The 13,062-nt window shown below is 42.2% G+C and overlaps 1 protein-coding gene across 1 annotated transcript in view; it reads right to left on the bottom strand.

The window, feature by feature from the left end:
* The window catches only part of PHEX (phosphate regulating endopeptidase homolog X-linked), a 361,355-nt gene that overhangs the window by 258,772 nt on the left and 89,521 nt on the right, over positions 1 to 13,062 (bottom strand). The window contains exons 6-7 of the mRNA XM_007958328.1: positions 11,775 to 11,843; positions 5,499 to 5,615 (exon numbers count right to left, since the gene is read on the bottom strand). Coding sequence (XP_007956519.1) covers positions 5,499 to 5,615; positions 11,775 to 11,843 — 186 coding nt within the window. The remainder of the gene's footprint in view (positions 1 to 5,498; positions 5,616 to 11,774; positions 11,844 to 13,062) is intronic.

Here is a 13,062-nt window from a genome sequence, read left to right as displayed (position 1 = left end):
GTCCCTGAGTTTCCCCTCCTCACCTAATCCCTTTGGCTGATTGCTCTTCTCTTTGGCTTCCTGGGTTTTACCCCTTTCTCTTGCTCTCCAGGCCTGCTACTCTGTGCTACGCCTGTGCTTACCCAACTAGGGCCCAACTAGGGGAGAGAAAAAAAGACATCACTTTAGACAGGAGTAAGGGTGAAAAAACCTTTCATGTCTTGTTCAGTGCGAAATATCCTCCCCAGTACAAAACCAACTATATGGAATCTTGCCACATCTATAATGTAGATAGGCAAAATCTATTCCAGGTCAGGTTTGAATAGTCAAACAGAAGTTGGATGATTGATGTTCTTGATGTCATCCCACAATTCTTCTGGTTTTCGATCACTGGTGTTCAGTGCATCAAATCTAGTCTTTAGATGGTCCCTAAATTCAGGAGGGATACATTCCACATTATACTTTCACTCTTGTGGACTTGTTTTGTCTTCAACTTCAAGTTGAACTTGCATATGAGCAACTGATGGTTTGTTCCACAATCAGTTCCTGGCCTTGTTTTGGTTGAAGATATTGAGATTTTCCATCGCCCCTTGCCACAGATGTAGTCAGTCTGATTCCTGTGTACTACATCTGGTGAAGTCCATGTGTATAGCCACCATGTGTTGCTGAATAAATATATTTGCAAAGAATAAGTCGTTGGTCTTGCAAAATTCTATCATGTGATCTCCAGCATTATTTCTGTCACCAAGGCCAAATTTTGCAACTACCGGTGATTCTTCTTTGTTTCCAACTTAAACATTCCACTCACCAGTGATAATTAACACATCTTGACTGCACGTTTGGTCAATTTCAGACTGCAAAAGATGATAAAAAAAATCTTCAATTTCCTCGTCTTTGGCTTTGGTGGTTGGTGCATAAATGTGAATAACAGTCATATTAATTGGTCTTCCTTGTAGGCATATGAATACTATCGTATCACTGACAGCATTGTACTTCAGGACAGAACTTGAACATTCTTTGGATGATGAATGCCACGCCACTCGTCTCCATATTGTCATCCCCAGCATATAGTTGATCATATGGTTCCCTGATTCAAAATGGCCGAAACCAGTCCGTTTCAGCTCACTAATGACAAGGATATCAATGTTTATGTCTTCCATTTTCCTAGATTCATACTTGGTACATTCCATCTTCCAATTATTAATATATGTTTACAGCTGTTTCTCCTCAATTTGAGTGATGCCACATCAGCAAATGGAGGTCTTGAAAGCTTTACCTTATCCGTATCTTAAGGTTGGTCCGACTTTGGTGATGGAGCTCTTTCCTAGTCCTCTTTGAAAGCCTTCTGATCTAAGGGGCTCATTCTCCTGCACTGTATCAGATAATGTTTCCGGGCTATTCACAAAGTTGCACAGTAATGTACCAGACAATGTTTCTCTGCTATTCATTAGGTTTTCCCTGGCTAATTCTTTGAGAAGTCGATGGCCTCTTCCTGCTTCCTAGTCTGTCTCAGTCTGTAAGCTGTATTTAAACCTGTGTACTATGTGCAACCCTGCCATGACTTGAAACACCAGCGGCACAGCCTCAAGCCTCACAGTAACACACAAGCCAGGATAGTATGAGCCAGAGGGGACGACAGAGCAGAGCAGCAGGCCATTAACTTAAGTTCATTGTAAGTCCCATGGAGATGATTGCCAGTCTCATTGTGGGAAATAACTACCACCAGCTGCCCAGCCACTCAACCAGGCCCAGCCAAGTTGCCACACAAACATAACTACCACAGTTCCACCCCTTATCAACTGTACAGATCTTCATTGGGTGGCATTTATACAGGTCTCCTCCACTGGGTGGCGCCAGTCCCCTAGTTTCTCTAAGTAGCGACCTAACCCCCTAGGCCTGACGGGTCCCCTTTCCTCTCCCTCTTAGGCATGGCAGCCCCACCTCCTCACTCTTGGGCAGTGGCTATGGCTCCATCGCACTGGCTCACAAGAATGAGCAGCCCCACACTCCAGGACCAAACTGGTGAAGGCCTGGCTCTTTGAAACCTAGGGGGCTGTGATTGTTCCACCCCCAAAGGCCATGGCCCTACCCTTTCAGGCTGAGGCAGCTCTGCTTCTGTTTCCTTGGTCTCTCCGTTTCTGTCAATTAATCCCCAAGGGCAACACACTCTGCCAGGAATCTTCTTGCTCCAAAGGACATTTAGCTTTCTTGCACCATGGGCCTGCCAGCCTGCTACTTCATTTCATGCCAGTCTTTTCTACCAATTAATGCCCAAAGGGAACCCACTCCGCCAGTAAGCCGTCTAACCAAAGGCATCAAGCTTTCTCCTCTGTGGGCTGGTAAGGCTATCATTGTCTCATGCTGGTTCTCTTGACTCTGCTCCTGCCATCTCTCATGCCGGTCTCTTGCTCTGCTCCTGCTGTCTGTCATGCCATATGCCAGGGTCTCTCTGCCAGGATCTTGGGTCAAGGATGCACTCCACTCCTGTTTCCACATTTTAGGTATCTGGCAGAGCAGCACCCAACTCTCTTGGTACCACATTCTGTTCTGGTTCCCTAGTGCCACTCTCACAGAAATATATACCACAAATGGGATGGCCTTAACAAACAGGAGTTTATTCTTACAATTTGGAGGCTTTAAGTCCAAGTTCAAAGTGGTAGGCTCTAAGGGCTAGGTGAAAGCACCTCAACCTTGGGGTCCAGCTCTGGCTCCTGCTCCCGGTCCACTGGAGCTAGAGGCATTTCTTCACTCAGACAGCTGCAGGCTGCTGAGGCTGAGAAGCCCTAAAGTTGACAAGTAAAAAGGCACAGTCCTGATGTTACTGAACCACACGGCAGGCCATTAACTTAAGTCCAATGTAAGCGCCAAGGTCGGCAGAGCATACCAGGCTGCTGAGCAATGACACGGCTACATGCAGGGTCCAAGCATGCCCTAGGCTAGAGACCATTCTCAAAGCTTCTCCTTCTATACAGGAAGCAGACCGCATCCCAAAGTGAGCTACTCAGCTGCTTGTGGTAGATCCCACCATGGAGATGACTGCCAGTCTCATCATGGGGAATAACTACCACCAGCTGCCCAGCCACTCAACAAGGCCCAGCCAAGTTGACACACAAACATAACTACCACAGTGCCCACAACAGAAGAATGGATAACTAATCTATGGCACATACACAGAATGGAATACTATGCAACCCTAAAGAGATGGATTCACACAGTGGCTGTCACGATGGGCTCGCGTGTAGCAGCAATTGTGAGGTTGCCGCAGGACAGGGCAGTGTTTCATTCTGTTGTACACAGGGTTGCTATGAATCGGAGCTGAGTCATCAGCACCTAACGACAACATGAATTTGTTGCTGTCATTTTTTTATGTTTTTTCATGGTGTTCCTGATTACTTGTTTCACATAATTGTCAGTGCTAAGCTCATTTTGTTTATTGTGTTATCACTTCATTCGTTGGTACTGTTTTAATATTTGCTAAATATTTGTGCTTATCCTCTTTTTTATTTTGATGTGAAGGTTTATTATTTTTCTTTGAGGTTACCCTATGATTGATAATTTTCTTTCCAGATTTACAGCAGTCTGTTCTATCTCATGATTGTGTTGACTTCCTCACCATTTAGAAGGATTGTTAATACACTATTTATTCCCTCTTTTTGCTTTGTAGTTGTCTTCATTAGCCAATTGATGTCTCTGCTTCACTGTTTACCATATTGTAAGCTTATTTTACTTTGGATACTTCTGTAACTGGGTTGGTTTCTACATTGCAGCATCATGTGTGCTAATCATCAGTTGTGGTTTCCATTGTTGATTCTCTGTCTGAAGGACTCCCTTTAGCATCCCTTGTAAAGCTGAAGACCAGATATTCCTTACAAACAGCTCCCTACCCTGTATAGGAATCATTGCCTCAGAGAATGTCCACACTCTTCCTTTCTCTTCTTGGGCTTGTTAGCTCCTGGTTGAAGCCCTTTGGCCTGAGAGCTGTTTCGGATCTCTGCCAGGACACACTCTTCCCCACTAAGGATTTGTCACTTCATTTAGTCTCTTGAAAATTCTCAGTCTTGCCTCAGCCCAGCTGTTTTTAGTTCCCTTTTTGGTCTAAGGCCCTGGCTCAGGGCAAGGCCTGTCTCACTTGATCAGAGCTTCAGTCCAAATTAGAGCTCTGGGGCTCCTATTTGCCTGGGAAGTGAATCCAGACAGCCTCTAGACATGGTTTAGAGACATACTAGTCTTTGACTCCAAAACATCTGCAACAGCACTAACAGGAGACCCTGAGAGCCGTCAATCCTCACACAGTCTTCAAAAGTGACATGCAGGAATGAATTTTTTGCACTGTAAGCAGGAGTTTCGAGAGAGGCATGCATGTATATGGCAGCAGCAGAGAGAAAAGGACTAACTCCTGCTGACTTGGATCCTTCCCCTCCACTCTATGCAGGCTCTCCCACTCCCATCTTGCCACATATAAAAGCAATAAAGACAAGCACTCTTACTTACTTCAGAATTTTTATCAACTTCTATTATGAACCCATATGCAAAAGTTTCTTGGTAAAAAGTTTTCTTGTTTTCAATATGCTATTGTTGCTGTTGTTATGTGCCCTCGAGTCGGACCCAACTCACAGCGACTCCTCCTTGGGTTTCCGAGGCGGTATCACTATGGAAATAGATTGACCAACCTTCCTTCCGAGGAATGGCTGGTGGGTTTGAACTACCAGCCTTCTGCTTAGCAGTCAGTTTTCAATATATGGTATCCCATAATCAAATTTCACTACATTTGTTCCCTCTTGTCCTGGAAATGTATAGGGTTTTTTTTACTCTTTGATTCTCCTAGAAGAAAAAGTAACTCTATGAACAAAGCTAACCAGTTAGGATTTCCCATTACGCTCCTTCAGGTTTGTTTTTATCTTTTTGTCTCCACCATAAGCCTGAAAGAATTTAAGGTGATTTACATGGAAACATGTATGACACAATGGCATTCATTAAAAGTGGGGCAAGAGAAGAATGAAAAACGAGGGGAAGTACAAAATGTAGCACCAGAAAGGCCATTAAAAATGGCCTACTAGCTTTTTGTATACACTTTCTACATCCAAGAGTGTATCCAGTATTGGTGGAGAGATTGCCCTGAGGCTAGATCTTAGGCCAGACTGACCCTCAGTCAAGATGACGTAGAAAATGGACTGGATTAAAGGTAACTTTCCACTCAAGCCAAATCAATTAGGATTTATCAAACATCTATTCCAGTATTTTAGCTACACGAAAATTTCTCTAGAAAATATGCTATCCTTTGGCTGCAGCTGAGCAGGATATGGTATTCGAAGGGCTTAAACCAGGGAAGGAGAAAGAGTGAAGAAGTCTTCTTTCTGTCAGGGTTCTTCTTCCTATTACTTCCCAGAGGTGATGCTATAAGTTCTACCTTGGAACCAAGGGACAATGCCACCGAATGCTATTATTTTGTTGCAATTCTATTTTCCTTCAGGATATACAGCTTTTAAAAAAAGAACAAAAATTTTTAATTTAAGACTTACTTCGGCTATTTTAATTTCCAATCTAAGCACCGACTTCATGTCATGTTCTGCTCGGGAGTTATTAGCTCCTAAAAGCACAGCAGTATCCACCATGAACTTGTAAAGGGCATCTCGATACTGTAAAAGAAAAAGAAGCAAGTGACCACAACAAAAGCTTATTAGGAAGTACATTTTAAAGACGGGGTAAAACAGAAACAGCAGGTAGAAATGAATGTCCTTCATTTTCACTCTGTACCCAAAGTATGATACAGGTATCATTCAATGCCAAGCAACAATCAACAATGTTGGGAGAAAGAAGAGTGATAGCTACTTGGGTATTGTTTCCATGAGAGACAGACGTCCAGCTGCCAGAGATGAAGAGAACTAGTTTTCTGACTACTAGTGATATTATGGATACATGAAATATTTCCAAATGAGCCCAGAATAGAAAGTTAAAGGTCAGAAGTCCTCTTTCCAAGGCAAGTGAGGCTTTAATAAAATGAGAAAAGAACCGTATGCTCTAAAAGCAGGAGAGATGATCGATGAAGACTGGTGGGAACTGTGATTTATTCTCTTCCAATTCTATTTACCCACTTTCATACTAAAAAGTAAAAGACCAGAGATTGTAGTCCTGAGTCTTTTCTGCTTTGTACAGTATTCACAAAGTCCTCCTCCCTAGCTCAGGGGAAAAGGAGAAAAGAGAAGAATGAGGAAGGGAAACCAAGCAAATAGCAAATATAGAATTTCTTCTCCGTGTGCTCATGAATCAATTATTAGGCTATGTATGTATCAGTTTGGGAGAACATTAAGGGATCTCACTTGGGTGTTATCTTTGATTGCAGATATATTTGTAAGAATACAATACACGAGATATTAAATGACCTCAGAATTGTGCTATAGGAATGCCATTTCCTAACATACATCTTGACTCTATAAGCTATTTTTACTATGGTTATGACTTCAGGACTTACACAGGACTTGACAAATAAACAACAAAAAGAAAAACTGATGCTGTTAAGTCAACTCTGATGCATGGGAAACCCATGAGTGCATAGTAGAAATGCACTCCACAGGATTTTCAAGACTGCAAACTGTCCTCTGAGAGGGTCCGAACTGCCAACCTTTCAGTCAGTAGTTGAGCACTTAACCATTTTCACCACACAAGGATTCTTGGTTGACATAGAGCAGGCCTTTAATAAATATGTGTCAAATCAGTAAGCAAGCTTTCCAAATAACCTTGATTAGAAGCAGTGCTTTACATTTCCCAGTTCAATTCATACAACATTTATTGAGCACCTCCACAATACATAATGGAGCTCTGGTGGCGTAGTGCCTAAGGCATCTGACTGCTAACCAGAAGGTTGGCAGTTCAAATTCACCAGCCACTCCACAGAAGGAAGACTGGGCAATCTACTTACAAAGAGATAGCACCTCAGAAACCCAAGGAGGGGTTCTGTATGAGTTGAATCGAGTTGTTGGCACTGAGTTTGGTTTGGATCCCATTCAAGTGCCTAAGGAACTAGACTGCTAACCAGAAGGTTGGTGGTTCAAACCCACCAGCCACCCCTCAGAAGGAAGACTGGGCAATTTACTTCTGTAGAGATACCACCTCGGAAATCCAAGGAGGGGTTGCTGTGAATCGGAATCAACTCAAGGGCAGTGAGTTTGGTTTGGTTATTTTGTATATGGAGCTCTGGTGGCATAGTAGCTAATGCATTTGGCTGCTAACCAGAAAGCTGGCAGTTCAAACCCACTAGCAACCTACTTCCGTGAAGATTTACAGACTTAAACCCAATGGGGGTTGCTATGAGTTGGAATCCATTTAATGGCACTGGGTTTGTGTTTTTTTTTGTTCTGGACTCAATATATGTACAAGGTTTCATGCTAGGTTCTCAGTGTATAGGTGGGGACTGGGAAGGTGATACAGGTGAAAAGTTAATTACTACTTGAGTCTGATTCTCAAAGACTGTGTGATCAAATGAAGGAAATAAGCATGCAATTACTAACCGTAACAATAAAGAGATCAAAATCAATTCCTTAATAAAGCTGCTAAGTGTTTGGAAACACAAGAGTTGGAGGAGAAATTCCACTCTAGAAAAATCAAGGACACAGCATTTTAGAGAGACATGTTCAGGACAGTGAGGAGTCTCCTGTGAAGTGTAAGTGTGAGCTGCTTTATTCAATGATGAGGAAAAACATATGAAGAAAGGCACATTGGCATCAGGTCATGAAAGGGGCTTTGAATTTCCTCTATGAAATTTAAATCCTGTCTCAAAAGCATAGGAGCTCTGGTGGTATAGTGCCGAAGGTATCTGACTGCTAACCACAAGGCGAGTGGTTCAAACCCATCAGCCATTCCTCGGAAGGCAGATTGGGCAATCTACTTCTGAAGCGATACCACCTTGGAAAGCCAAGGAGCTGTCGCTATGAGTCAGATCTGATTCTATAGTAGTGAATTTGGTTTGGTTTGGTATTAAAAGCATATGCAAAGTGATAAATAAACTATAAAGCATAACCCAAAATGAACAAACAGCAGAAGAGAAACTAGATGAATGGGATCTTCTAAAAATTAAATTTCTATGTGCTTCCAAAGACTTCTCTGAAAGAGTCAAAGGAGAACCTATAAATTAGGGAAAAAATATTTGCCAATGACATATCTGACAAGGCACTTATCCCTAGAATTTATAGAAAACTCCAACACCTCAATAACAAAAAGACAAACAATCCAATTAAAAAATGGGCAGAAGACATGAATAGACCCTTCAGCAAGGAAGATATTCAGGCCGCCAATAAACATATGAAGAAATGCTAATGATCATTAGCCATTAGAGAGATACAAATTAAAACAACAAGATACCATACTGCTCCAGGACTAGTAACAAAGTTCAACAAGACAGAAAATAACAAATGTTGTTGTGGTAGTTATGTTGTATGTCAACTTGGCTGGACCTGGTTGAGTGGCTGGGCAGCTGGTGGCAGTTAATCCCCATGAGAGATAGGCAATCAACTCCATGGTGGGATATACCACAAGCAGTTGAGTAGCTGCATTTGGGATGTGGTCTGCTTTCCGAATATAAGGAGAAGCCTTGGGAATGGTCTCTAGCCTATGGCATGCTTGGACCCTGCATGTAGCCATGTCATTGCTCAGGAGCCTGCTATGCTCTGGCGACCTTGAATTTATAATGGACTGAAGTTAATGGCCTGCCATGTGGTCTGGTATCATCAGGACTGTGCCTTTTTACGTGTTAAACTTGGGGCTTCTCAGTCTCAGCAGCCAGAAGCTGTCTGAGTAAAGAAACACCTCTAGCTCCAGTAGGCCGGGAGCAGGAGGCAGAGCTGGTCCCCAAGGTTGAGGGGCTTTCACCAGCTCCTAGAGCCTGCCACTTTGAACTTGGACTTAAAGCCTCCAAATTGTAATAATAAACTCCTGTTTTTTAAGGCCATCCCATTTCTGGTATATTTCTTGTCAGAGCAGCACTAGGTAAACAGAACAGCTGGCAAGGATGTGAAGAGACTGGGACTCTCATACACTACTGGTGGGACTGTAAAATGGTACAACCACTGTGGAAAGCAGTATGGCAAGTCTTTCAAAATTTGGAATTACAAATACCATTTGACCCAGCCATTCCATTACTAGGTATATATCCTAAAGAAGTGGAAGCCATTACAAGAACAGACATATATGCACCCATGTTCACTACAGCACTATTTACAATACCAAAAGATGGAAACAACTTAGGTGTCTATCGACTGAGGAATGGATAATCAAACTTTGGTACGTACCCACAATTGAATACTATGCAACCCTAAAGAATAACGTAGAATCGGCAAAACACTGCATAACATGGATGAACTTGGAGGACATTATGCTGAGTGAAGTAAGTTAATCACAGAAGGACAAATATTTTATTAGTCCATTACTGTAAAAGTCAAGGAACAGTTTACCTACGGAAGAAATTTTCTTTGTTGGTTACCAGGGGTGGGAGGGGAGGGGTGGGAACACTGTTAGATAGGTAGAGATAAGTGAAGATTTGGGTGAAGAGAAGGGCAATGTACCAAATGTTAGTGATCAACATGGTGACACTGAGGAAGAGGAAGACATAGAGAGGTATATGGGAGGTACAGACAACAAAGATGACCCTTTTGCACAAACAGTACTGCGTGGTCAGTGAATGCAAACATGGGTATACGGGTGGATAGATGGATGAACAGGCTGAACTACTAGGTATGTCTGAGAAGTGGGGAGTATACCCAAGATCATTTGTAGGGTTGGCATACAATGGTCCTATAAGTATATATGTATGATGTGTAAGAATTCCCAGGTGTATAGTAGAGCCAACAAGGGACAAGGTTGTAGTCACTTCTTGTTCACAGCCAGCTACCCAGAGGAAGCGAGTAGTTGAACTGGTGGGCTTGGGAACACAGTCGCAGGGGACATCAAGCTCAACTGGCATAACATACTACACAAAACATTGTTTCACTTCCTACTTTGGCAAGTAGCAACAGGGATCTTAAAAGCTTGCAAGCAGCCATCTGGAGGCAACAATGGGTCTCTCCTCATCCAGAAAAAAGAACAATGAAGAAAACCAAAGATACATGGAAACAATTAGTCCAATCAGCTGGTACACCATGCGATCCTCAGCCTACACAACTATGTGACCAGAAGAACTGGATGGTGAAGGCTACCACTGGCAACCACTCAGAGGAAGATCTCTGTAGGAGATCCTGGATAGAGAGGGAGGACAAGTTAGAACAAAGCTCATGATCATTTAAAAAACAAAAGGACCAGGTTTACTGTTCTGATAGAGCCTACTGGAACCCCTGAGACTATGGCCCCTAGCTGCCCCTTCAGGTGTGGAATTGAATCCACTTCTGTGGCTTCCAGTCAAACAAAAGACAGGCATATGTGGTGAACATTTGCATTTGGTAGATACACTCCTTGGAGAGAAAAATCATGGGAGAATAGAAGGGCTATGTATACACAGGCAGAGAGCTCAGGGGGGTAGGAGTTCATGGGAGAGAAGGACACAGGGAACAGGCAACTATGGGGAAGAAGTGGGAGGAGAGCTGTTGTATTATGGGAGACTGCAGTCAATGTCATAAAACAAAGTGTATGTGAGCTTCTGTGTACAGAAAGTGAATTTGCTCTGGAAACTTTCACCCAAATCACACACACACACACACACATACACACAAAGGATGGTTGCACAACTTGAAGAACAGAATCAATGTCAATAAGTGATACATGTAGAAACTGTTGAATTAGTATGTGTTTTGCTGTATATATCCTCAACAACAAAATAAATAAAATTTTTAAAAAGCAAATTCACTATGTAAATGGCATTGTAGGAGCTGTGTTTTGAGAATGGAACTTGTCTAGTGGTGCTAAATAGGAAATGGAATGAAGGGGAGAGGGGACAGTTAAAAGGCTACTTGCTGTAATCAACAATTAACAAGGACCCAACTTAGCCCTGTAAGGATAGAAAAGAGCGACTGGGTTGAAGAGATCTTTGAAAGCACAATGACTAGGAGTTGACTCATTGGTTGTAAAGGAACTCTGGAGGAATAGTGCCTAAGTCATCTGACTGCTAACCAGAAGGTTGGAGGTTCAAACCTACCAGCCACTCCAAGGAAGGAAGACTGAGCAATCTACTTCTGTAAAGATTTACCACCTTGGAAACCCAATGGGGGTCACTATAAATCAGAATCAACTAGATGTCACAGGGTTTGCTTTGTTTTTTGAATTGGCTATCAGGAGAGAACGTTTTGATTTGCTGAGAGGGTGGGGCCCCCATACTGGCAAAGTTCATTTTGTCCACTTCCAAGAAGGAAAACTTGTCAATCTTGGCAATCTTCTTTGATGAATGTCCTCAGTCATAAAGCTGCCAGGGATCTTGTCTAGTTTCTGGCCCTCCAGAGCCATTTAGAGATAGGGCTTAGAATCAGGGCCTTCTGGGGGCCAGCACGTCTCACTTTAAGTGCAGTGCATTCTCAGGCTGGGCAGAAACCAGAGAGTTCCCTTGGTCTGAGGCTCTTTTGGAAGTTACAGAAAGTCTACAAAACTAACTGAAAGTGTCAGGAATGAATCAGCTATATCATGAGGGCCCTGAGCCAGAGGCTTATCCAGTCTTGATGCCCAGACTTCCAGGGGGAAAAAGGCCTTCACTTCCTGCATTGAGAATTTCATCATCAAAGAAGACCCTGATCATTTCCAGTAAAGAATCAGGACTCTTACAAGAACCTATGAACCTGACAGCAGCCTAAAAAGGCACATAGTTGGATTTGAGTAAAACTTACAGACTTGGCTTCTGTGCTGTTATCAAGATAGTCTTCTCTCACGGCTAGGGAGAGGGTTGCTTGGTCCAGCTGTTAAGACAAAAACAGAAAGAATTCTGCTAGAAATATAAATTCTTAACAAGAGTCATGACATTACCTATGTCCCAGCCATATTTTGAGCTTGTGTCACCATTATAAGAACTCATTGCACTCACAGCTACATACAAATAGGTACTTTCGATATAAAGTGTCAGAGACGTGTTCCTGCTTTCCTGATTCCTGATTGCTAATCCTTTTGAGGGTCTATCTATATTTAATAACACCAAAGCTATTTGAGTAGGCATAGATTTTAGAGATTATCTGGCTTTCCCCTTCATTTGATGGGTGAAAAAACAAAAGCCAGAGAAGCGATAGGACTTTTCCAAAGTAACATGGTTTTGCTGACCTCAGGGTACAATCGTGTCATCTGTCACCAAATTCAGTAACATTCTCACTACAGTTCACTACAGTGAATTGACTAATCACACTTTCTCTCTCTCTACCCCTAAAATACTGCATTGTGAATAATTTTATTAATTAAACGCAAATAAAACAAATACAACTACTACAGTGGAGTCAGATCCAACTCATAGCAACCCTTCTTGGGTTTCAGAGGCAGTATCATCACTATGGAAGTCGATTGCCTAAACTTCCTTCTGAGGAGTAGCTGGTGGGTTTGAAACGCCAGCCTTCTAGTTAGCAGTCAAGTGCCTTAGGCACTACACTACCAGAGCTCCTTTATTAATTAAAAGGCAATCAAATAATAATTTTCTTTTGAGAAATCTTTACAAATTTTAGAACCCTCTCTGGAGAATTTAAGATAGGTGATTACAAACACAAATAATAATGAAAAAATAAGTAGAATTATTCTAAAGAAATGTATTATAAATTTTTTCATTAAAATTGGCAACACCTTAAAAGAAGTTCAGTTGGAAAAAAGATAGTCTTCTCAAAGAAGGTGCCAGAACAATTGGACATTCATATGCAAAAAATGAACCTCAATCCGAACCTCCCACCTTGCATAAAAATTAACTCAAATTCAATCATAGGCCTAAATGTAAAAGCTAAAACTAAAACTTCTAAAGGAAAATCTATATGATTTGAGTTTAGGCAAATAGTTCCCAGACATGACACCAAAACCATAATCCACAAAAGAAAAAATTGATAAACTGTATGTTGTAGTTATGTTTGTGTGTCAACTTGGCTGGGCCTGGTTGAGTGGCTGGGCAGCTGGTGGTAGTTATTCCCCATGATGAGACTGGCAATCAAC

This window comes from Orycteropus afer, unplaced genomic scaffold (assembly GCF_000298275.1).
Source record: "Orycteropus afer afer isolate SDZICR_OR568_19922 unplaced genomic scaffold, OryAfe1.0 scaffold00924, whole genome shotgun sequence".
Taxonomy (NCBI): Eukaryota; Metazoa; Chordata; class Mammalia; order Tubulidentata; family Orycteropodidae; genus Orycteropus; species Orycteropus afer.
Note: the sequence above shows the minus strand (reverse complement) of the source record. Positions and strands in the feature narration are given on the sequence as shown.